General features: G+C 37.4%; 1 protein-coding gene and 1 pseudogene across 5 annotated transcripts; both read right to left on the bottom strand.

Annotated features, from left to right (window-relative positions):
- LOC149090315 (histone H3.3A) lies at positions 1-21,494 on the bottom strand. Of its 4 annotated transcripts, none has more exons than XM_089234072.1 (3): positions 21,256-21,494; positions 1,986-2,279; positions 1-1,096 (listed from the first exon to the last, which is right to left on the bottom strand). In XM_089234072.1, the coding sequence occupies exons 2-3, from the start codon at positions 2,265-2,267 to the stop codon at positions 968-970; spliced, it is 411 nt and encodes a 136-aa protein (XP_089090198.1). In that variant the 5' UTR covers positions 2,268-2,279; positions 21,256-21,494; the 3' UTR covers positions 1-967. The 4 variants fall into 4 exon arrangements, with proteins under 4 accessions (XP_089090198.1, XP_089090190.1, XP_089090206.1 ...); XM_089234064.1 differs by lacking the exon at positions 21,256-21,494 and adding an exon at positions 4,400-4,637; XM_089234080.1 differs by lacking the exon at positions 21,256-21,494 and adding an exon at positions 4,163-4,403.
- LOC149090316 (proton-coupled zinc antiporter SLC30A2 pseudogene) lies at positions 19,625-21,208 on the bottom strand (annotated as a pseudogene). Its single transcript, XR_016192902.1, has one exon. The product of XR_016192902.1 is annotated as a proton-coupled zinc antiporter SLC30A2 pseudogene (transcript).
- Positions 21,495-23,414: the final 1,920 nt, after the last annotated feature.

The following is a 23,414-nucleotide window of genomic DNA, read 5'->3' as shown; positions in this document are numbered from 1 at the left end:
TTACCCAGTCTAAAAACCTTTATTGGTTGTTTATGGGATGTTACAAACCGACATCTGCAACAGAACAAAATGCTCAAATTACTAAAAGAAAATGCATTACATATTATACACATACAAGTGAGTATATACAGTTGAACAATGGCAGTGAGAGTTTCTCTCTCCAGGGGATGTTTCTTATTCCTTCAGCACAGTAAATTTAAGATGGTAAAATTAAAAATCAAAACTATTTTGTCGAGCAAAAGCCAAAACAAAAGAAAAATCAGCTTTAAAAATTTCTTTTGTAGTCTTACAAGTCGGTCATTGATGGAATGCAAACAACTTTCTACGCTATCTTTTTTTTTGAGACACGAATACCTCTATTACAATTGCCTTTTAAAAAAGTTTTCCTGAAAGTCTCTGCATTTATATAATGAAGATCCTAAACAATAAACATCCACAGTCAATGAAGCACACAGCAGCATGCATATATCTTCAAACTGCTACATACGTAATATATATATATATAAAAAACAAAACCCCAGAAAACAAATCAATATCTTCAAAAAATAATAATAATGAAAACGAAACACTGCCACTACAGCAAGCAAAAGCAGAAAAACTTTTTTCTAGTTGACACGTCACAAAAAAGATGTCACAGCAGACATTTCTACAACTTACACAAACAGAAGAGGTACTACACGACAAACCACACACATGCCTAATAATATAGTACCAATAATAAAAAATGCTCCCAGATGCTATATCAGTATGAATGATAAATAACAAAGACAAATGTTAGTATACGAAAAGAAAAAAGAATCAGAACTTATATTTGAATGAATACAAGTATACCAGGTTCATACATGAATGAATATATTATTCTCATACATAAAAAGAAAGGCTGCTGATTCAAATGACATTTGAAAATGTCTGATGAAAAGTGGTGGAGGTGCTTTATATGTAGAAGATTCATGTGAGAAGGACGAATTTATGCACGTTCTCCTCTGATTCTACGAGCAAGCTGGATGTCCTTGGGCATGATCGTTACACGTTTTGCGTGAATGGCGCAGAGATTTGTGTCTTCAAACAATCCCACAAGGTATGCCTCACTGGCTTCCTAAAATAAGATCAATAAAGTGTCACATCACAATCAATAAAAAACAATTGTATGGAAATGCAATAAGCAATTTTGTTCACTAGACCTAACTAGGTGCAATTTGCTAGGGTTACTGGTGAAAGGATAAGAACACCCAAATTATGTTAAATTTTACTGCAGAACATTTCCAGGCAGCTGAGAGAACAACAATGTAAAATATTCTGCTTTGGGGCAAAAATTGCTAGAGATGGTGCGATTAGTGATGGTTAGATAGGATGAAACTGACAAAATGGTCATATATCAAGACTGGACTAATTGAAAAAAAATTAAGAGCCAAGCATGTTTTTCTCCTCAACAAAAATGGTCATACATAATTTTATAATTCAACCTTGACCTCTTCCCATGTTAGGAGACTGATACAAAATCAAAATGTATTTGTTGTATTTACAATTCAGCAATCATGCATATAAAATTTTACGTACTACTAGATTTTTTAGGCACCATGTCGACCCAGGACTTGTCTAGCCTTGGGTCAATGGAAATTAACTATATAATGTTATAGCTTTAACAAAGTTGTGACTAGGGAAGGCTAAAGCGAAAACAGCATAACTTCCCTCCACAATTAAACTTGACATTTTAAAACTTAAATATTTTAACTGGGACGAAACCAGCTAAAATATTTTGTAAGGTAATCCTTTGCGGTAAAGGTAAAATGTGAACATATATACAGAAAACAAATTATGTTTATACAGTGAAACCTGTACAAAACAAAAATAGACAAATAAGATTTCATTTAAGACAGGGTTCCCATCTTATATAGCATCCGTTTTACACACTTTTCACTTTATAACCCCTATAATAAAAGAAATAAAACTGCAAAGTGATGTCAAAGATATACATGCTAACTAACCTGCAAAGCACCAATAGCTGCACTCTGGAAACGAAGATCAGTCTTGAAATCTTGAGCGATTTCTCTGACGAGACGCTGAAACGGCAATTTCCTTATCAGCAACTCAGTCGATTTCTGGTAACGACGGATCTCCCTGAGAGCCACAGTACCGGGCCTGTAACGATGAGGCTTCTTCACACCACCTGTGGATGGCGCACTCTTACGTGCAGCCTTGGTAGCCAGCTGTTTACGAGGAGCTTTACCTCCAGTAGATTTCCGAGCAGTCTGCTTAGTACGAGCCATGCTTCAAGTTTTCTAAACCAAATATAAAAATAAATTAATATTTCACTAAAAACATTCTACACCATATCATATTAAAAAAAGTGATAATCTATAACAACTCATTTCAATATGTCATTATCACTAACATTGCAAAATTACATGACCAAAGTCCAAGCAGCTTATCTTATCTCTCTTCAGTAAAAAATTTACACCTAGAAATGCAATGTGCATAATAAGCTCACTTGAGATGATTAGTCACATGAGATTTGTTGCGAAACAACACAAGTCTCAAAACTGGAGCTCCAATAATTAGGCATAATCATCTTAACTAGAATCTATGGGTCTCTGCAGTTAGTAAGGTAAAATAGGTGGAGTAAGAACCTCCCCACTTGGTTAGTTTTCCTTTAATCCACTTCTGACTGCCGCAACAGTTCATGACCAAATCGCACATTTTATACATGACACAATGAACATGATTTTTTGTAATTAATGTAAACTTACCATTAATTACCTTTCTAATGAATGAGCAATAATTATCTTAGTTTAATCAAAATAATTATAATTTTGGTAAATCTCATGTATCACATGCTTGGCTTCTAAAGAATGTTGGACTGGCGCATGCGTATATATATATACTTTTAAACTTGTTAAGCCACATGCAATAGACAATTCCAATTTTCCATATTTGTTTGTTGAGGAAACATGGTCAGCCCAGGAATACAAGGACTGTGGGATTTTTCTATAAAAGGTATGTGCCAATGCGTCCAATTTTAAGAATGTAGAAATTGTGTTCAGACGTCATTTAATCATGTAAAAAAAATTTTAGGTGCCAATGCATGTTTTTTTCAGTCACCATGACGATCTGCCGACACGGATTTGTCAAGCACTGGGCAATGTTACCACTCTGATAAGGTATCACAAAATTGCATCACTGACGCCCATCTAGATATGCAATAATGAGCTCACTTATCAGTCACGCAAAACAATGCCGTAGAAGGAAAAAAAAATCGCTTTGCAATGTCTGTCGCGAATGCACCGAAATATAAATTTTCGAATATGTTCCACCGTTACACACACAGTTTACAAATTTTCGGGCACGTGACCACCCAAGGCTCCACCCGCGTGGAAATTAGCAACGATGACGTCGCAATAAAAACGGGGCAATGTTCCAGCTTCCCCGCAAGGCACGGGTTTTTCCTCCCCACCATCCTCCATTTCTCGGAAGGCCAATCCCCTCCCTCACACCCCCACTACCAGCGCTTCTTTGTTCCACCCTCGTAGATACCTCAAAATACAATTCAAAAAAAAATCCGGCCTCTTAATCCAAGCCAAGACACACAACACTCGCGAAATTTCACAAAAAAACTAAAATAGAACAAAACATGGAAAAGTGTCATGCCATTCATGATAACATGGAACCCGCGCAGCGAGCCGTGAATTATAACGCCACTTGATTCCACCATAATTACATTCTATTTTTAGAGTTAAACAACGAACTGGGGAAGAAGTAATTATGGAACAATTAAAATTTCTTCACGAGTTGAATATATTAAAAAGGAAACTTCTCAAACCTTAACTAATTAAAAAGAAAAATTATAACCATTTTTAACAACGAAATACAACAATGGGACCGCGGGCCCCCCACTATTCGCTAACACATTAATATAAATATAATAGAAAACGCTATCCCCAGCAGTCAAGGACGAGATCCCTCCCAACGCGATCGCGATTAAGCCTTCAATACGAACGCTATAAAGCAATATGTCCGTTTTACTTGACGCTACGAAGAATTGCTTCAGCGATTAAAACGTTCGAAATAATGCGATCGCGATCCGAAAAGTAAAATACAAATCGAGATCTCAGAAGCGTTATAATTTTTGAGATACGAACTTTCCTCGAAAGCGATAACCACTGACCTCTACAGCAACGAAAATCGGTTAACGGTGATAACAAAAGAAAAATGGCGTCAGCAGGAACGCTTCCCCCTTTGCAATCACAGGTGGAATAACACCCAGAGGCAGGCAAGAAGAGAAGAGTAAACCCTCGCGTGAACGACGACGAAAAAACGGGGCCCCGCGTTTCCAGAAAACAAAGATCACTTCAAGTTTTAAAATAACTAATAACATCTACAATTCGAAGTAATATTCACTTACCACTGGGTCAAGAATATTTCTGAAACGATGTTTCGAGTAAGAACACGTCCAAAGCGCGAAATTTTAGCAAAACAGAATCAATTTCTTTTTTTTTTTTCTTCACCAGCACGAGAATAAACACACAAACGAAGCAACGCCAAGACGAGATCGAACTTGTGATTATCGTAATACAACGGGTCGCAGCGTCGGCTGTTACGTCATCGTGACCCGCTTCTCGATTGGTCGGCGCGTTTGAAAACAATCCGTTCATTGGCTCGCGGAACGAGGAAGTCAATTGGTCGGACAAAGGATTGCTTGGGTCATGCTTACTTGTAAATTTTCTTTTTTTTTTTTTCGTGCTTGCAACTTTTCATAGCCTTCTTTTCAAAACAAACACGGAGCACGTGGGAAATATTTCACTCAAATCCTATATTTTAGTATGAAATAATGGATGGAAATCGAAAAAAACAATCGAAAATATTGTAATTATTTTTAACCAATCGATTTCCCAAGATCATTGCCAAATTGAGAGGCAACCATAGTGAAATGAGGGATTTGAAATCACTAAGTTCTATACACGTCATAAAACAGAAAAATCAAATTAAAATTGCCATATTAAAAATAAATTCCATATATTTAATTCCACAAATACCCAAATTTCAAAAGAAGATTTTGTGCAACAGTACAAGGATCAAGAAAGCCATTTTGACCATTTTCAATCTTCTCACTCATATTGTTCAGAATGTTGAAATTTCACGCCTCTTAAAACATTATGCTGCCCAACTATTTAAAAATAAAAAAAATAAATGGGCCAAGATGTTTAATTTTATGTAAAAGGACCATGACTGGTCATCGCATGCGCAGCAAATATTTCGTCACAAATTGTGAAATTAAATTCCCTCTAACACAGACATGTTCGCTTTGGCTAGTCGAAAGCATCCTTACTTACTGGCTGATTTATAATGAAGTAAAAAGACTGGTTTGGCCAAAAAATGGAGTACATAAATGAATGAACAGCATGCCTATGCCATTGCCAAGACCTCTTTTAACCCAGCTTCATGGCAGAGTCTGGAACAAAGTGTGTATAGCTAACAGTCTGAGTACATATCTAAGTGGCCCCCATTTATATTTCGAACTGTGAGTGAATGATCAAAATATTTTTACCATTGTACGTCTGTTCCTCTCTGTAGCAAAATTTAACAAGAATGCTTGCATTCGCTAGCAGCACCACAAGTGGGGGTTCGAACTCAGGTAAAAATGGAATGGAGACCACCTCTTATTTACTGAAAACTGATTATCCGAAAAGCAATTACAAAAAGACATAAGTGCGAGGGAAGGGAGAGTAAATACTTCTTACTTGTTTTGCCCTTAATCTAACTTGGCATTACACAACTGCCAAAACCTATAGCCTCTTCTTAAGTAAGGCTAACGGACTCCAGTCCAGATGTAATTGATGTGAATGTTATTTTTTTCTTCTTTTCACTCTATAATTTTTTTTATAAAAGGGCCTGTCAATGATTTTGGTCTGGGAATCCACCAAAAATCTTCCAAAGTAAGGATCAAGGCCTCTTTAAAACCGAAATTACACTCATTCATAGGAAGAAAGAGATGAAAGAAAAACTCAGTTTTTGGCAAAAAAGATTTTAGAAATTCCGAAAAATTTTAACATCTTGGATTATCCAGAAAGTTGAGACCCAAATAATCAGACTCTACTGTAATGCCAAAATCATCAAATCTTACCTTAAAGATGGAAATGTAATTGGTTGAGATGATAGTTTTTCTTCATTAAATATTTGCTGAAATTGTGAAGCAGAATAATAAATACTCCTTGATAGATATAATAATAAAAGATCAGAAAGAAATTTCACTGAAACTTCATCAGGGATTCCTTTATATGAGATACGCTTACACACAAGGGTGTTAGATTTCGTTTTTGCAAGGTTTAACAAAAATAAAGTATTTTTCTACTAAGTTCAATACATTGGAATATAATATTCTCAAAATACGAAAAAACTCCTAAAACAGTTGAGTGTTACCTAATGTGTATGGTGTTGATCAGATGGCTCTAAAACAAGTGAATATCATTCATTTGTGTATGTTTTCTATAACATTCGACTTTGCCTCAAGAAATGCTTGGTCGATTTGTAGAAAATAAATGAAACTTTTTTTTAAAAAATTAATTAAAAAGTGTAGAGAACTTTATTAGTTTAGAAATCAGAATTTGCTAATAGCAAATGCTACTGTACCAGGACAAATATAACGATATTAAATCCCGCCATGCAATAGCAAAAAGCGCTACATCTTTAGTGAGTAAAAAATTTGAGAAGAAAAAAAAGCATTTGCAATGTAAAAAAAGGTATTTAAAAATATAAAAGGCATGATGTGTGCAAATCTGTAGTTTTTATGTCTATAATGTAAATACGTTTTATCGGTTATGCAACAAGGAATTTCTGGGTAGGTATTAAAAAAAATTATGAAATTTATTTGGAAAACTGATTTTTTTTTTTTGCTTTTTTTAATATTTTATCTCTTAGGCTACCTACTCATAAATACATTTAAACATTTAAAAAAACTTAAAAAAAAAAAAATCAAGATTTTATAGCTAAAAATCAACCTTTCTAGGTAGAACAAAATGTCAGTACCTCTAGTGTTAATAGAGGTAAGAAGCTCGAAATTAGAGAGAGAGATGGGAATGAATATTTGGTTGCCATTTCCTTGCGGAATATCTGTAAATCTAAGCACAATAAACTAATTTTAAAAAAACTTAGATTGGAATTTTTTTGCATAAATTAAAAATTTACAGATCATATCTTATTCTGCGGTGTATATAGCTTTCTGTGAAAGAGGTTACGCCAAGGAGAATTTTTTAAGTAAAAAAAAAACCATGAAACTGAAAATAGAATCCCACTGCAATAAGGTGGAAGTGAATATGAATTATATACAAGTTAATTTGTGTACGTTTTAGAGGATGATTTATCTTTTGGAGGATGTACTTAGACAAGATACATATTGAAAGAGGTGCTATGAACATCTAAAGAGGAAAAAATAAGAAAACAAGTCGCAAATTTTATGAGACATTACTTGTTGAGAGCAAATAATGATTGACATTGTCGTGACTAGTGTAAAATTTTAAGAAAATAGATATCAGGCCATCGAATATTTGTTATTCAGCCAAAACATTAGTTGAATAATCAGTATTTTTTATTTGTCCCATCCCTACTTCAAATCTAAACTAAAATATATAACCATAAATCTTGAAATTTTTGATTGCTGCATTCTTTCACTTCTTCCCTCTTCAGCTAGAAGAGCTTATTTATTTGGGATAAAATCTGCATATGTATGAAAAGTGAATATCAGCACAAAAACTACCCCCATTGCATTTTAGAAATTGTCAAATCTTCTAATGCAAGCAAAACAAACATGTAAAAAAAGATAAAAATAATAGTTTTATGCTTTTGCAACAAATCAGTGTAAATATATATAGGAATACAGTAATACCCCAAAGTTACAAGTAATACTCTCAAACTGTGCAACGCATCATTCAAGTGATCCGTAATTATGCTGCGGATCACTTAAGTAATCTGGGAATGTGCCGGGGGTAACCTGAGTGATGTAGAGCCACACTGGGATCGCTTAAGTGCATTAAAACTGTGCCAACTGTCACTCAAGGGATTTCTAAATGTGCCACGGATCGCTTAATGTTCTGGAACTGTGTTGCGGTCACTTAAGTGATGTGAATGTGCCACAGACCTACTTGTGTGATCTAAAGAATGTCACTGACCTACTTGTGTGATCTAAAGAATGTCACTGACCTACTTGAGTGATCTGAAAATATGCCACAGACCGCCTAAATGCTCTGGAATCGTACCATGGGTCACCTGAGCGCTGTAAATGAACCACTTTGTTCATTTTTACAAAATTAGGTCTGAGGGGGCAGGCCACATCAGATAACACCCCCCCGGGCCAAGGATTTATGTCTTAGAGGGTGGGTCACAATGAATTTCTTAAAAGGAAATTGAGTTCTTAGCCTTGACCATTGAAATTAACAGAAATTGATTATAATAACAGAAAAAGGTATTTTCTTTTTAATGTTTTTTAAAAATATTTTTTGCATAAAAAAATTTTTTTTTGATCGTTTGGGGAGGGGGCAGGAGCCCCCTCCCTGCATACAGTCTCTGATCCCACCAAGTGATAGGAGGTGGGGGCAGAGATGACGAAATTTTGCTTGTGGGGGGGGGGGGGTCAAAAATGGCTGAAAAATTGCTGATGTAATACTTGAACAGCCCCTTATGATTATAAACGGAAATGTACCAAATAATGTACTAGGGCAAACAGATATCAATTTTGTAACTTATCTGAAAATACTGTATAAAAAAAAAAAGGATCAACCAATTACAGTAGCACCTCGATTCCCCCACAGCAGAATGTTTTGCATTGTTCTACAAAGAGCCCTTGGCTGACTGGAAATGTTCTGCAGTATAAAAGTTCCCATAATAGTGTTTTCTTAAAATTCTTCCAGATTGCTCTGCAGTAGAACCGATTGTTCTGCGATGTACGTCGCAGATTTTGGCATATTCTGCTTTGGGGCCTCCACTGACTAGGGATAATGCTGCTTAATTCCCATAACAAGATCCTTGGTTAACAGAGATGATCCCTGAAAAATGTGTGAATCACAGGTACATTCATTTGCAGAATATTAAAAAATTAAACCTCATTAATTAACTCTAAATGTAAGAATTATGTGCAAATATTCTTAAAAATCATTTCATTTCCTTACCCGCCATGCCCCCGCAATGAACGCCAGGGTCTCTGCCACCGAACTTATCCTGTTGCCGAGATCTCTTCCAGTCCAGCTTCGTGGCAGAGTCTGGAACAAAGTGAGTGTGTACACCTAACAGTCTGAGTGTGTAGCTAGTGTTGTGTATGATATTTCAGTGCTGCCATCTATACTTCAAATTGTGAGTGAAGTGTAATGATTGAATATTTGTAACGTTGTAGGCCTGTTGCTCTCTGTGGCGAGACTTTTTAACGGGGAGATCAGCTCGCATTCGCGCCTTGAAGTTGGGAACCACAGAAAACCAACTTCAGCCAACCATGCCATGCCCCCGCAGCAGAATATATCAAAAATTGTGACAAGTACTCCTGCAGAATAATCTTAGGAAAGATTTGAAGAAAAGAAGGGAAAAAAAACTCTTTTGTGTTTAAAATCCAAAACACTTACAGATTGCAGGAACAATTGCTACTTTTCAACTGCAGAACATTTTCGATCAGCTAAAAACTCAATGCAGAACATTTTGCTTTGGAGCATGCAAGTACTGCAACCTTGAAAGAGAACCCATTGATGCAAAAATGGCTGAAATTCTGCTTATGTAATACTTGAATGCCTCCAGGGGCCAATGTACTCATTAACAACGATTAAAAAAAAAAAAGTGTGTCTACATAACAGGTACTTGGATTCCTAGGGGAGAGGAATAAATATACCCGATTTGTGCTCAGGCACAAACCAGTTGCAACTGCACCACCATGGGCGGAGATACGGGGGAGTCGTGGGGGACATTGCCCCCCCCCCCCCCAGCGTCAAAGGTGGAGTCGACTGATCTAATGTATGTATGAATTATCATCTTGCCCCCCCAGTAATAATGACCCTGCCCCCCCCCCGCCAGACTTCCAAGTCTATCTCCGCACCACCACAGCCTTTTCCCATACAGACTACATGGCAATGAGCCACTTTCATACACTAATGCTGATACTCTCAATCTTCTCGTTTATCTGGTGCATGCTGCTTATTTTATCCCTTTACACAATTTTTAGATGTTAATTTTAGGAATTCCAACCTTCAAAATTCGGCTTGAAGTTCAACCTTAATCCTGGATATGGGCTTGAAAATTGAAGATGTAAAACAAAGTTAAATCTTTTGACAATGAAGTATGTTGGATTTGATGAGATAAATATGCGAGAAGTTCACCAGGCCTCACTGATGAATGTTTGGTAACATTAATATTGGCAATGCCATAAGAAATTTAACTAAAAAAATGGTTGAAAATTGTAATTAAATTCCAGTTTCCTCTAGAATTTTCATACTTTCAAGAAATATGCAGATTTCTCTGGCTTTGCTACTACTTCTTATAAGGAGGCAAAAATGCTGCTTATCAGTCGAATCTTGGTTCATTAAAAAGTTATTAGGCTCTTTAGGAAAGAAAACATCCACACTCACTAGAGTCAATCAAAAGTAGTTAAGACAGTTAAAAATATTTCAATTCATTCACTGGATTTATTCATACAAGTTTGAAAATATAATTCATTAATTAAACAAAAGTTCCTTTGCTGTTGGGTTCAATTAATTTTTTAATTTTTCTGAAGAAAACCAAACCCCCCTCCATCCCATGTTAAATTCAACTCACTTTCCCCATAGGCAGTCATTGAAAATGTTGGTGGGTTGGGAAGGGTGGCTCTGGCCAGGGATGTCGGAGGTCACATATGTTTGGTATTGCCCAAGGCACCCAATCAAATTTTATATGCTGACCCTACGTCCCGATTTGATGAAGATGTCTTTTTATTTTTAAAAGGGTACAAAAACTTTATCCTCTGACCCTGACAGACAGATGCAGGGGTCAGCACGGATCATGGCCTCAAAATTAGTGAAAATAGTGACCAAAATGTTTGAAAAAGTGACCAAATAGTGACCGAAATGTTTAAAAGTGACCAAATAGTGACCAAAATATTTTTAGAGAGAGAGACCAAATGGACAATGAATTTTTATTACCAAATTGAATGAATTGAAATTGAATTTAGTTTTAACTTTGCATTTCAATAGAACTCATTGAAATTGCTTTTTTTACATAATAGATAGAAATAATTAAATCAAACTCAAACGCATTCTGCTAACCAGAAAAGTTTTGAATAACTTATCAAATTTATCAACAACTATGTGTGAGAGAATAACTACATTACATCCTTTTTAAGTAACAGCAGTAATGCCTTCCCCCATGTTGCTTTCCACAACCCATCTTAAAATCAAATTAAGCAGGAAAAACTTCAAAGCGGGAAAAATTTTTCCCATTCAAAGAAGGGAAAAAAATGAAATAACACCAAAATTTGATGAGAGAATTTGTCCCATCTACATTCCAGTGGATTTTTCATTCATGTTATGCTATGAATGACAGTATACAAAATGTACTCAAACTTTTTTTAACTAGTACAAATTTGATTTACATACCTAGGTTTGTATAATATGTTCCAACAAATTTTAAGAAATTTACTTAATGATTAAAAACCATAAAATTAAATTTTTAACATTTTAAATTATTAAATTAAAAAATTATTTAAATTATTAAATTGAATAAAATATTTAAATTATTAAATTGAATAAAATATTTAAATTGTTAAATTGAATAAAGTATTCAAATTATTAAATTAACTAAATTATTTTAATTATTATATGTTGAGGGAGGGGCAATCCACCCTCCCCCCAGCGTCAATGGCAGAGCCTAATGATGTATACATATATATGATGTATATCAATTGTCATCGTGCCACACCCCTAAGACCTTAAAGTATCTCCACCTATGGCTGGACTGGGAAAAGTGGGCGAGTACTATTTTACAGGCGGGGGCACCAAAATAATACTGTCCTTGGGTGAGGGGAAAAATAAACCAGTTTTGAAATTTGTAAAAATATATATTTTCCCTTTTTTTTACACACAACATACACCCCTGCAAAAAAAAAACCACATTTACTCCTTTACCCAGAAACACAGGGGTGGGAAGTGACAAAGTCCATTTCGGAGCAGCTTTGAAGCAGCAAAATTCAGGATTCTGAGCAGTTTTGGAACAGCAAAATATAGGATTCGGATCAGTTTTGGAGCAGCAAAATATAGGATTTGGGGCAGATATTTATTGGAGCAGGGAAATTAACAAGAATATTTTCGTTAACCCTCATCCCTTTTCAAAATAAAACTGCACTGTCTTTTGTTATCAAAAATCTTTTCATCAGCTTGTTTTTTGTTTTTGGTGTTTCAAGCTTTTGACACCTTGTTTGAAAGAGAGGCTGTCATAAAATTTTTCACACCAGTCTATTTAAGATGATTTTTGCTTACTGAGGGCACTATTTGCTGTCTTGAACAGCAACACTTCAAATGAGCAAAAAATTTTCTATAAGTTTTTTATACTCGGAAAGAAATTGTTGCAAAATGGGGGAGAATTTCGGAAGAATCAACACGACGTTTGGCGATTAAGTACGCATTATTTGGCGAGATTAGCGATCTGACACTCGTTATTCGGCAAAGTTTCTAAATTAACATTCGTAATTCGGCGAAAACACACTTTTTACTTCCGGAATGGAAATTTTTTTCACGAAACATCTGGATTTGACGCAATGACGATACACTACAGTAATTTCTACTGCTTCCAGTGGCGACTTTTTTTTAAACGGCAACTGACTCGCATTTGCACTTTAAAGCGTTTTTTTTTTTTTTTGAAGCCGAGCACAACTCAGGTCTATCGCCATGGGCAATTTACTACCTAGTGAGTTATGCCGGAAGTGTAAGTATGTGTACCTAACAGTCTGAGTGCGTATTTAGTGTTGTGTATGATTTTTTAGTGCTGCCATCTATATCTCAGAAGTGAAGTGAGTAGTGTAATGACTGAATATTTATACTGTTTGTAGGACTGTCGCTCTCTGTGGCGAGACTTTTTAACGGGGAGATCGGCTGGCATTGGCGCCTTGAAGTTGGGAACCACAGAAAACCAACTTCACCCGACCACCACTGTGGTGACGATGGGGCTCGAACCCGGGATGCGAGTCCATCATTATGACCACCACAGCGGCGCACTTTGAAGCTGAAAGACCATTGCAAACTATCTTCAGTTGCACAATCACGGATATTATCGGGGTTTCACGATGGAAAAGCCGATAGTTTAAATAAGTCGTACAGTGGAATATATATAAAACACGCTCTTAGAAAGAATCGTTTCACGGTAAGCAGGAACAAAAAATTTTTGGCGTCCTTTAAGAAATTCTGGACATACGAAGCAAAATTAGCTATTTGGCGCAGAAAAATACGAAAACACTGTTGGAGCAGGATGTCGCAAGATGTTAATTTTGGCGCGGTGTTCCTACCCCTGGAAACAGTATAATTTTGCCCCCCCCCCCCGTAATTTTTAACAGGAAAAAAGACTCAGCGGCCTTCCCCGGTAAATTTCCCATGAACCTTGTAAGCACCAACGTGGCGACTTTTTTTTCGAGCCAAGGAATCGCCGTTTTGCGGTAGTCAATTCAAGATGGCTGACAAAGAGCACATAAAAAATTAAAATATATAATTTATAATATGAATTAACCTAATATGCGAAAATCGATAGAAATATATCGGGAAATACGGAAAATTAGGATGAAATGAACACAAAAATCGAATCAACAACATACGGGGTTTATAAATGCGGTTGATACAGAGTTTATGGATGCTGCTGTCAGGGCTACCTATTTTAGCGCGAAAACAAGTCGCCACGTTAGCGCTGATCCTCCCGTAACTTTCAACGAACAAAAATAGTGAATTCGCCCCCATCCGGGACACCCGATTTACCATGGCCGTAATACAATTGTTTTTTATGGAGGGGAAACGTAATTTTACTGCCCCTTGACTGTGAAATTCGATAATTTTGCAAAGGAATTTTTATTGCCTTTTCTTAAATATACCATTCCATCAAAAACGCCGTCCAAGGCATTGCCTCCCCCCCCCCCCCCGCTTTTGGATCTGATCACGGTATGTAGCAATCCCGGTCGCAAGTACGAACGAAAATTTACTATCGCTCGGGGCCGGTATCCACTCTTTTTAACAGAAAATGAGTAAACTCGGCACCTTTCCTCGTTCAACACCGGTGGAACCAGACCCCCGCCCTCTCCTATTGCGGTCATAACAGACTCGAGACAAACGTTTTAATAACTTCCGAGGTCTAAAAATAAGATTTTTTTACACATCAAGAATGGCGCGCAAGATGTCGATATTTGTTGGGGGGGGGGGGGGGGGGGCAGAGCGTACCGACTGAGCTGAAGAAAAACAATGATCACAAGTTCATTTTGAACTCTTTTTCCATAAAAGTTGCAAAAACAAAAAACAAGATAATTTTCGTTCATCAAAAATACAGCCGGCAATCAAAAGGGAGAAACAAATCGAATCCCGACATACATCCATGCGGAAAAAACAGACATCTCACCTATAGAGAAAAAACCAGTCTATATATCCGTGCTCCCGTGAGGGTACGCCGCCGCCGATTTGCATACAGCGTCGGAACAACCGGTTCCCGCACGTGCATGGAGAGAAGAAAAAAAAAAGGAAAACAATCCAACAATATTTAGTCAACAATCAGTATCGTGAAGATGCTCTAAATTAAGTTACGGCCCGGGCATAAAAAAAATTAATATTAGGCCCTTTAAATTAGGAAAAAAATGTGAAGTAGGGGCCAAAGGCGCGCTCGGTGTGCCCATCGTTAAATCCGCCTCTAGTTACGGCTCGCATGCACGTTAACTGAGTTTTTACCAGCCTGCTGACAAATTTTCATCTGATTTGGAAAACCTTGTGTTAAACTAAATGTTGAATTGCAGGATTCTGTGATCTTTTCATAAATAGTTCTCCTTTCGATCAAATTTGGGGGTACGGTTTCTTGCTGAGATTTAAATCCAGTTAGAAAAATTTTATTTGTCGATAGATCGCGATTTTCAATCGGATGATTTTTTTTTTATTGTAAGTAAATTCAAAATACATGCGACCTTCTTTAACCTTGGCCAGCTACAAGAGTATTCTCCAAAGCGTATTAATACGCTTAATACGTATTAATAATACGCGTCTTTAATACGCGCTTTGGTATTCTCCCGCTGCGCTTAAGTTAGCTTCTGCACGGGCTCTCTAATCGTCATTTCAAATAACATTTAAAAAAATTAACAAAAGTAACGATAGAACAAACAACAAATGTAACTTGCTCGATGCTCCAAGAGAGGTATTCGGCCCTTAGGACTAAAATTTTTTAAAACAAATAAAATAAAGGATCAATTTTAAAATAAGATGAAAATGAAAGAACGAGTGAGCACGTGGGGAAATAAGAAAGAATGGTAGTATAGGGGGCAAAAAATTCTTTGTTGTAAGTACGCCTTTTATGCTAGTTTTTTTTCCGACCGGCTTTTCCATAAAATGACGATTCTTTAACCAAGGAGCTTTCTTTTTCCAAGCGCCTTGAAATCAAGTTATACTGACGTCACACGGTATGCTCCCGGGAAGATAAGATGCCTTCGATCGTAGTTCAATGAAGGGAGGGAGAAAATTAGCGATATTAAACAGGTAAAGTTCCTCCTTGAAGAAAAGAAAAACACTGACAGCAGAAAAGCGCGCGAGACCGAGGTTTTTTTTGCTAAAAAAGTGGAAAAAGTGACCTGGGCCTGAAAATACGTAATAAAAGTGACCAGTTTCTAAAAAAGTGACTTTTAGTGAAAAAAGTGACCCGTGCCGAGCCCTGCAGATGTTCTGTTTCGGAGAGATGTCTTACACTGATGGCACGACCATGATTACTTAATCAGCTTTTTATTCTAGCGACAGACCTGTCCTAAACTCTGCCTATGGGCAAACTTAGTCAGAATTCATAGCTTTGCCCCACTCTTCCTTTATTCCAGAGAAATGAACGAAATCTGCTTTGAAGTACATTTAAATTGATTTTAAATATATACCAAAGTTTTTGAGAATTCAGCATAATATGCTTGTAATAGCAAGATATGCAATCGAATGCCAGATAAATACCTATGTAAAAAATTTGTCGCGCTCCATGGGCCACTCATTAATGGCATAAGGAGGAGGGTGCTCCCCAAAGACAATCACAAACTAGATATATTTCAAAATATTTAAAAAAATTTAAACATTCAATTCAATTATTTTTAACAAATATTAATTTTGAACACAGGGCTGTCATTTCAACTTTTTCCAGGGGGGGGGGGAGACATAGAACATGTACTCAAAATGTATTATAAAAAAAATTTATACATACATATATTTGCGTGTATATATATATACACGTCATTTTTAATGTATTTTTAAAAGCCAGGGTAAAAGTTTTACATTTGGGGGTCGGGGGAGGGGGGGGGGGGCAACAGCCCCCGATGCAATGCATGTTTGTGTATTTCTGGATACTTTTCGTCAGACACATACTTACAATAAAAATCAATTAATGATGGAAGGAATTTAAAAAAAACTTGCATTTAACCACAGAGTCACATTGTAAATCTGCAAATTCAAATTGTAGCTCTGGAGGAACACTTTCGATATCAACCGAGAATAGTGAAGAAAACATTTTCATAAAAATTTAATTCTTGCGAAAGTCAGAAAATCTGCTTCTGAATTCCATTCTGATTTGAAATGCACTGTACATAATCGTCCGATTTCCAAGTTGTAGATCTATTTACCAACTCCAATAATTTAGGAAAATGTATGCAGTTTTTGTTTTCCAATTTTTTCCCAAAGGATTAATTTAGTTTTGAACACTTTGACGTTGTCAAAGATTATGGACAAGTAGGTCTTTTCCCAGTAAGCGGCAGTCTAGATCATTCAGATGACCAGTGATATCAACAAGAAATGTAAAATCTCTCGCCCACTTTTCATCTTGAAACTCCCCAATAAGTTTTCCTTTGGATTTCATGAATTCATAAACTTCCTCCTTCAAAGAAAACAGGTGCTGAAGCATCTTTCCCCAGCTTTCTCCCACTCAAGGAAGATTGGATGTACTCGAAGTTATTTATGAGGGTAACACTCAACAAAAGAAGAGATGTTCTCGAGTTTCCCGATAGTACAAGAAAGAAAAGAAAGGATCCCCCCCACCAAGATATCGTTTTCAGAGATGCCTTTGGACAGCAATAATCACCAGCACTCTTTGTGAGGATGGAATTTGGGATCCAGTGGCACAGGTGATCAGGAGATAAGACTATTATCTCAGAGCAAGATTGTCAAAGCAAAAGTCGATTGAGATTCTAAAAGAAAAGTAATAAAATAAAATTTTAATTTTTTCTACTAGCTAGTGTGCTTAGGTAAATTTTTTTTCTGAGCCAAGTGTGAGAAACATGCCCACCTAAAATTTGTTTTTTTTTTGGAGGGGGGTGGGAATTTCAGGCCCATGGGCTGAACACAAGTTTATGCCTACGCACTTTATGCAGTTTTGCCTTACACAGACACGCCAACATTGGCTTAAAGCTTGTCAGTAGTGATGAATATGCAGCTTGATGAATATGCCATGGGAGGGGGGGGGGTGGTATCTCCTAGCCCCAAAGCAGAATGTGCCAAAATCTGTGACGTACGTCGCAGAACAATTAGCGCTGCTGCAGAACAATTCGGAAGAATTTTAAGAAAAACTGCAAAAAACATTATTACATATATGGGGATTTTTACCGCAGAACATTTCCAGTCAGCCAAGGGCTAGTCGCGGAACAGTGCTAAACATTCTGCTTTGGGGTCCCCTAGTACAACATATTTATAGTACAAAAAAAATTAGATTTTTAATTGAAAGTTCATTAAATGCAACACCTCATTGGCACTAGAACCTAGAAGGCTCGGGCAGCATAATCCCACCTCCCAAAGCAACTTTATGAGGTCACAGATCCATTAATAATTCATTCATATTCAATGCAATCCTAACCTGCATACGCCCTTGTTGGAAGCATATACGGACGTCTAGCAACCCTAGACCACTAGTCTTACGAACAGTACAAGTATTCAGACATTACACTTCACTTCTGAAATATAGATGGCAGCACTGAAAAATCATACACAACACTAGATATACAGACTGTTAGGTACACACTCTTATGGCACAACTCACTAGGTAGTAAATTGCCCATGGCGATAGACCCAAGTTGTGCTCTGTTTCTAAAAAAAACTCTAGACCCACCTCCCTATCCCCGCTTTCTTCTCATCAAAGCTCTTACAACACCAACAACACAACATTTTTTCCGACACAAGTTCCGCGAGCTTGACCATGCACTATGCAAATTAAGCCAAGTGCAGACCCGCCACAAGAAACCCGTCCACTCCATCAGCTTGAAAACCTGTTTTTACCCCACATTGTGTGGCAATTTTGATGCAAAACAGGTTTTTGCGCATTTGGGCAGAGTAGAGTAGTGGGTTTAGACACGGCTATACAGATTGCCTTCAGCGCACAGACAAAACAGATCGGCTCCGAGTTTGTCTTCTCTCGAGCTCTCACATGCATATATGAATTGATTATTATGGTAAAGATCGAGATGCAGTTTAAAAAAAAAAAAGTGAAACACAGCAAGAAACTCACTACAGATAATCCGTAGCAGTTTGCAACTCTGCTTACATGACTATTTAGCGGAACCAATTAATCACGCAAAGTGAGGGATGCCTGTATATACGGTAGGAACGGCCATGCATAGCATCTACAGAGCTTCGTTTTTTGTTTCATGTTTCGGCTACTCCTTAAACATTCCTTACATTTCCAAAAGGATTCTTAAGCAAGCTGAATTCTCCTTAACTAACACATTTACACATGAAATTCAAAAAGAAAACATGGGGAGAAAAATATGCATGTCTGTTTAATACGCATTGGTTTATAATAGTTCGGGTGATATTCAGAACAGCTATAGTATCCCTAGATGGTGAATTTTTTTTTGGACAAAAGAAACATCTGGAAGCATAAGTCGCCAAGAGTGAAAAGAGTCATGCTTGCCAAAAAAAAAAAAATCAACACATCACCGAAAGGTGATAATACTATAGCAGTGGATACGAAAGAATGATACAAACACAACATAACGATTAGAAATAAAACATTCTAGACTAGGTACGAGATTGGAAATGAAGCAACATATAAAATGAACACCAATTACATGATTTCGGAATGAATATCCCAGAATAAAAAAATAAAAACTGATCTCATTTAAATAATACAATGGTCCCTACTGATGGAAAATATTCTCCAGGCTATAATAAAAACCAACTCTTAAATAAACAACGGTCCTTCCTGTTATATAAACAAATATCCTTGAAATTAAAAATGAAACCTAGACTCTTTTAAATAATAAAAATGATCAGTCTCTCTGGTCCGAAAGTCTCTCTCTGGGTTTGGTAAATAAAAACATGCAGGATTAGAACTCCAGATATAATGGACAGTTTAAAAAAAAGGTAATAAAAACGGAAATATTGAAGGTACAACCCGAGACAATATCCAAAATGACATATACCATATAAGGAAGGAAGGGGAAAAAAATGTTTCAATGGTTTCAAATTATTCAAACAACACAGCAATACAAAAGCATATTATAACTAGCGCCCTCTATGGGGATGACGTATTATAACAGTAAAAACAATTGGCAACATAGAAGATGAAAAAATAATAGTCTCTCGACATTCCATTTTATACAGGTTTCACCGTATTGTCATGTAATAAATTAAGTTCATACTCGAGAGAAAGAGTTAGTTACAATCTAAAGTAATACATTTTTTATGAAACTTAAACGTTGCCATTTATAAATTCTTAAATGTAAGAGAGGACAAAAACGAGAACGTTGCAGAAAAGGTGAATGCTTGTGTGGAATCTATGAAGAGTTTGTTTTGTCCCTAGAATGTAAAATATCTTCAAATGTTGCCTCGTTGACATCCAGTTTAGAACCACCAGTCAATGCACCATCCGAACGGATGCCCCCTTCACATTCCTTGCACAAAGTGGAAGTACTCTCATAAGGCTCAATTTGAATCGTCATCTCAAAGAAACCTTTATCTTTCATAGATTCTCTGGCTGCCTTCAGCACAGCCATCGCATCCACTTTTCTTCCTATGGCCAGATGAGCCGACAGAGCAACTTTTCCCATAGTTAGTGCCCACACCCGTAAGTTATACACTCGAACAACACCCGGAACCGACAACAGCCTGATCTGAATCTCATCAACGTCGATGCCCCTCGGCACACCTTCCATAAGCACAGTGATTATATCTTTGATAGTCTTGATCGTGGTAGCAAGGATTATCGCGGAGAATATAAACGTGCATATCGGATCCGCAATCTTATACGATGGCTTTATATAAATCACGGTGGCTGCGACAAGAACCGCAACGCTCTGCAACAGATCCCCGATCACATGCAGAACTGCACCCCGAAGATTCATAGTCATGTTAAACCTAGGATGGCTAAGGCTCCAATTACAGGTCAACATGAGGCACATTATGACGTTCACGACTATACCCGCCACAGCGACAATCATCATGATGTCAACGTCCAGCTCGAACGCCTGATTCAGAAGCCTCTCGACAGCCATGTACACCAACACGCCAGTCATCAGCCAGAGCAGCAGCACGGAGGTCAACGCTCCCAAGATCTCGGCGCGGTAGAAACCGTAGTTCAAGTGCCTGGTGGGTTTCCTGTTGGAAAGTGAGATCGAGACCAAACTAACCATGAACGCGCCCATGTCAGTCAACATGTGGGCAGCGTCCGAGCCAATGGTCAAGCTGTTCGCTAGGACACCGCCAACCACTTCACCCACCATGAACACGAAACAGAACACGGCTGTCATTATTATCCTCCTTCGCTGGTCGGTATCTTCAGTTGGATGGTGGCAATGCTCGCATCTCACCCGATAGAGGCTAGCCTGCGAAGATGACTTGCCTCTCACCGATTGCGGGGTAATATTTTCTATGAATTGCCCAATTTCTTCAGTTTCTTCTTCCATCGCATCCACAGCTAGGCCGCTGCCCGATATACAAGCGTAACTAACACTAATGTAAAAGAACTCTCAAATTTTAAACAAACATGCTATACACACGCGAATGATGCATGGCTGTGCATTATCTACGACTTGGAAGGAAAATAAAAAATAATTAATACAATAATTTCACAAACCTCTCACGTGCAATCGAACAAGTCAATCTGTAACAATGGACAACGAATTCCACTCTTTCCGTGTTCCAATCAACCGTTGACGAAAAATTCTTCACTTCAAGGATTTATTTCTCTCACCATTGCTACACGAAACCTGCTATGATTTTTCTCTTTAATTTTCAGCTAATATCGTAAATAAAAAGAGAAAAATTTTACGATCTTTCCTTATACGAGTTGGACGGAAACGCCATCTATCACACAATCAATGAAACAAGCAAAAACAAATACAAAAAAAAAAGTACTTTTGTTTCTATTATGATGTGTATGCTGCCATCTACCAAATATTAGTAAAAACCTTTCTTTTGTGTCTTGGTTTGTTTTTACTAGATGGCAGCACAAATATAACATTCTGTAATTCTGTGTAGCTGAACAATTTGCAATTCATTGTGTAAAATTTAATAAATACGTAGATAGATGGCAGCAGTATTTATAAATTTTTCTCCAGATTATAGAAATGCACGTAAATTTTGCAAGGCCTTTTTCTTATAAAAGTTTTATAGTCACCATGTCTATGTCCCCCACATCCTGGAACAGGGCCCCTAAGCTGAGACTTTCGGCGGGCCTCCAGGCCAGACTTTTCAAAGGCCACTCTATAGTTAATTTGTATCGTGAAAAAACAAAAAAATGAGGAGAATCGTCCTCGTTCTTAGGGCTGGAGCCCTGTCAGCCCCAACCGTGTGAGGGCCTTGACCATATACCCCACAACAGTGCCATCTTATTAATATATGGGCTCATCCCGGCACGCCTGGAGAGCCTCAAGCAGTGTCGTCTTAACGCATGGGCTCACACGAGAATGGCCCTGAGCCGGAAGTCAGGATGGGGGGGGGGGCCTCATGAAAATGAGATAGAGGTTAAGACGAATTTTCGAGAGCAATTATGTTATGGTAGGAAGGTATTTATAGCCTCCGTAGGGCCCAGGGCCGCAACTAGATGCTTGGTCACCAGAGGTAACCGCTCATTTTGACGCTTCCTTGTAATGCTGACGGAGTGGTTTCAGAATGAAATTTGCGCCCCATCGGATCTAGCACCCGGGGCACTAGACCCGCCTGCTCCCCCCCCCCCTCCCCCAGTTGCTGCCCTGGTAGGGCCGTCAGATAAATCACTTGACCCGGGGGCCCATGATGCTCTTAAGACGGCCCTGCCACAAGGGTGAGGCAGACAGGGCTCTAGCCTCGTGGGGGGGGGGGGGGAATGAGACGATTTTATCTTTTTTTTTGCATCATAAATTCACTGTAGAGGGGGACCCATGGCAAGTGACCTAGGGCCCACCAAAGATTCCAGCTCGGGGGCTGTGCTGCAGAATGATGGGAGCATGTTAGCCACTTCAGGGAAATAACATAAATTGGTGTATTCAGTAAATGATTAAAGAAAGAAAGAGGCAAAAAAGGCTCCTTCATACAGTGTCGTCTTTATGCATGGATTGCAATTTTTGAATCAGTTGGATGTCTAATGAATATATATATAATAAATTTTCAGATAAAAATCTGTGACATGCCGGAGAGTTTCTGCACCCATATTTTCGAATATACTAGTGGGACTACACAAACCACATACGCAAATTTAGGGGTAACTAGAAACCATAGACTAAAGATATTATTCTAACTCTGCGCTAGAAACGTATAAGGTTGTAGGGTTGAACACGGTGATTGAAAGCAGCGGTGGCACACAAGAGATATTCGAATCCCCCACGGGTGCCGTAAAAGTGAACATTTTTGTCGTTGCAAAATTACAAAAAAAAAAAATAATTGTAATCGTTACTAAATCATCGGATCTAATGTACAATAATAAGAGATACTTAAATTTTTCTAAAAAAAATCCTAATTGACATTTCCTTAAATTTATTCGCAAAATAAAACAATAAAAATTTCGAAGTTAAACGGTTTGCATTCATTAGCAAAGAATTATGCAAATCAAACATTCATCAGCAAAAAATTTTTTCAAATGAAAAATTTTGCATCCATTTGCAAAAACGAACTAAACTAACGACACATTTTTTTTAATACTTTAATTGCAAGACTAAGTATTTAAATATGTACTTAGTTGAAAGTTCTAGAATTCAAAAGTGCTTAGCAAAATTACTTCCTATTTTCGATTCAAAAAGTCGTAAAAATTATCGAAAT

This window comes from Pholcus phalangioides, unplaced genomic scaffold, assembly GCF_987345545.1.
Source record: "Pholcus phalangioides strain wild (caught in Gottingen) unplaced genomic scaffold, Ppha-v1.0 ptg000001l_1, whole genome shotgun sequence".
Taxonomy (NCBI): domain Eukaryota; kingdom Metazoa; phylum Arthropoda; class Arachnida; order Araneae; family Pholcidae; genus Pholcus; species Pholcus phalangioides.
The sequence above is the reverse complement of the archived record's forward strand: the minus strand, read 5'-3'. Positions and strand labels throughout refer to the sequence as shown.

What these genes read in the sequence shown, in the direction of transcription:
- LOC149090315 (XM_089234072.1), bottom strand. Translation starts at nt 2,267, where the DNA reads ATGGCTCGTACTAAGCAGACTGCTCGGAAATCTACTGGAGGTAAAGCT. An exon ending in CAGCTATTGGTGCTTTGCAG is followed by an intron (nt 1,097 to 1,985) that starts GTTAGTTAGCAT and finishes ATCTTATTTTAG; the next exon opens with GAAGCCAGTGAGGCATACCT.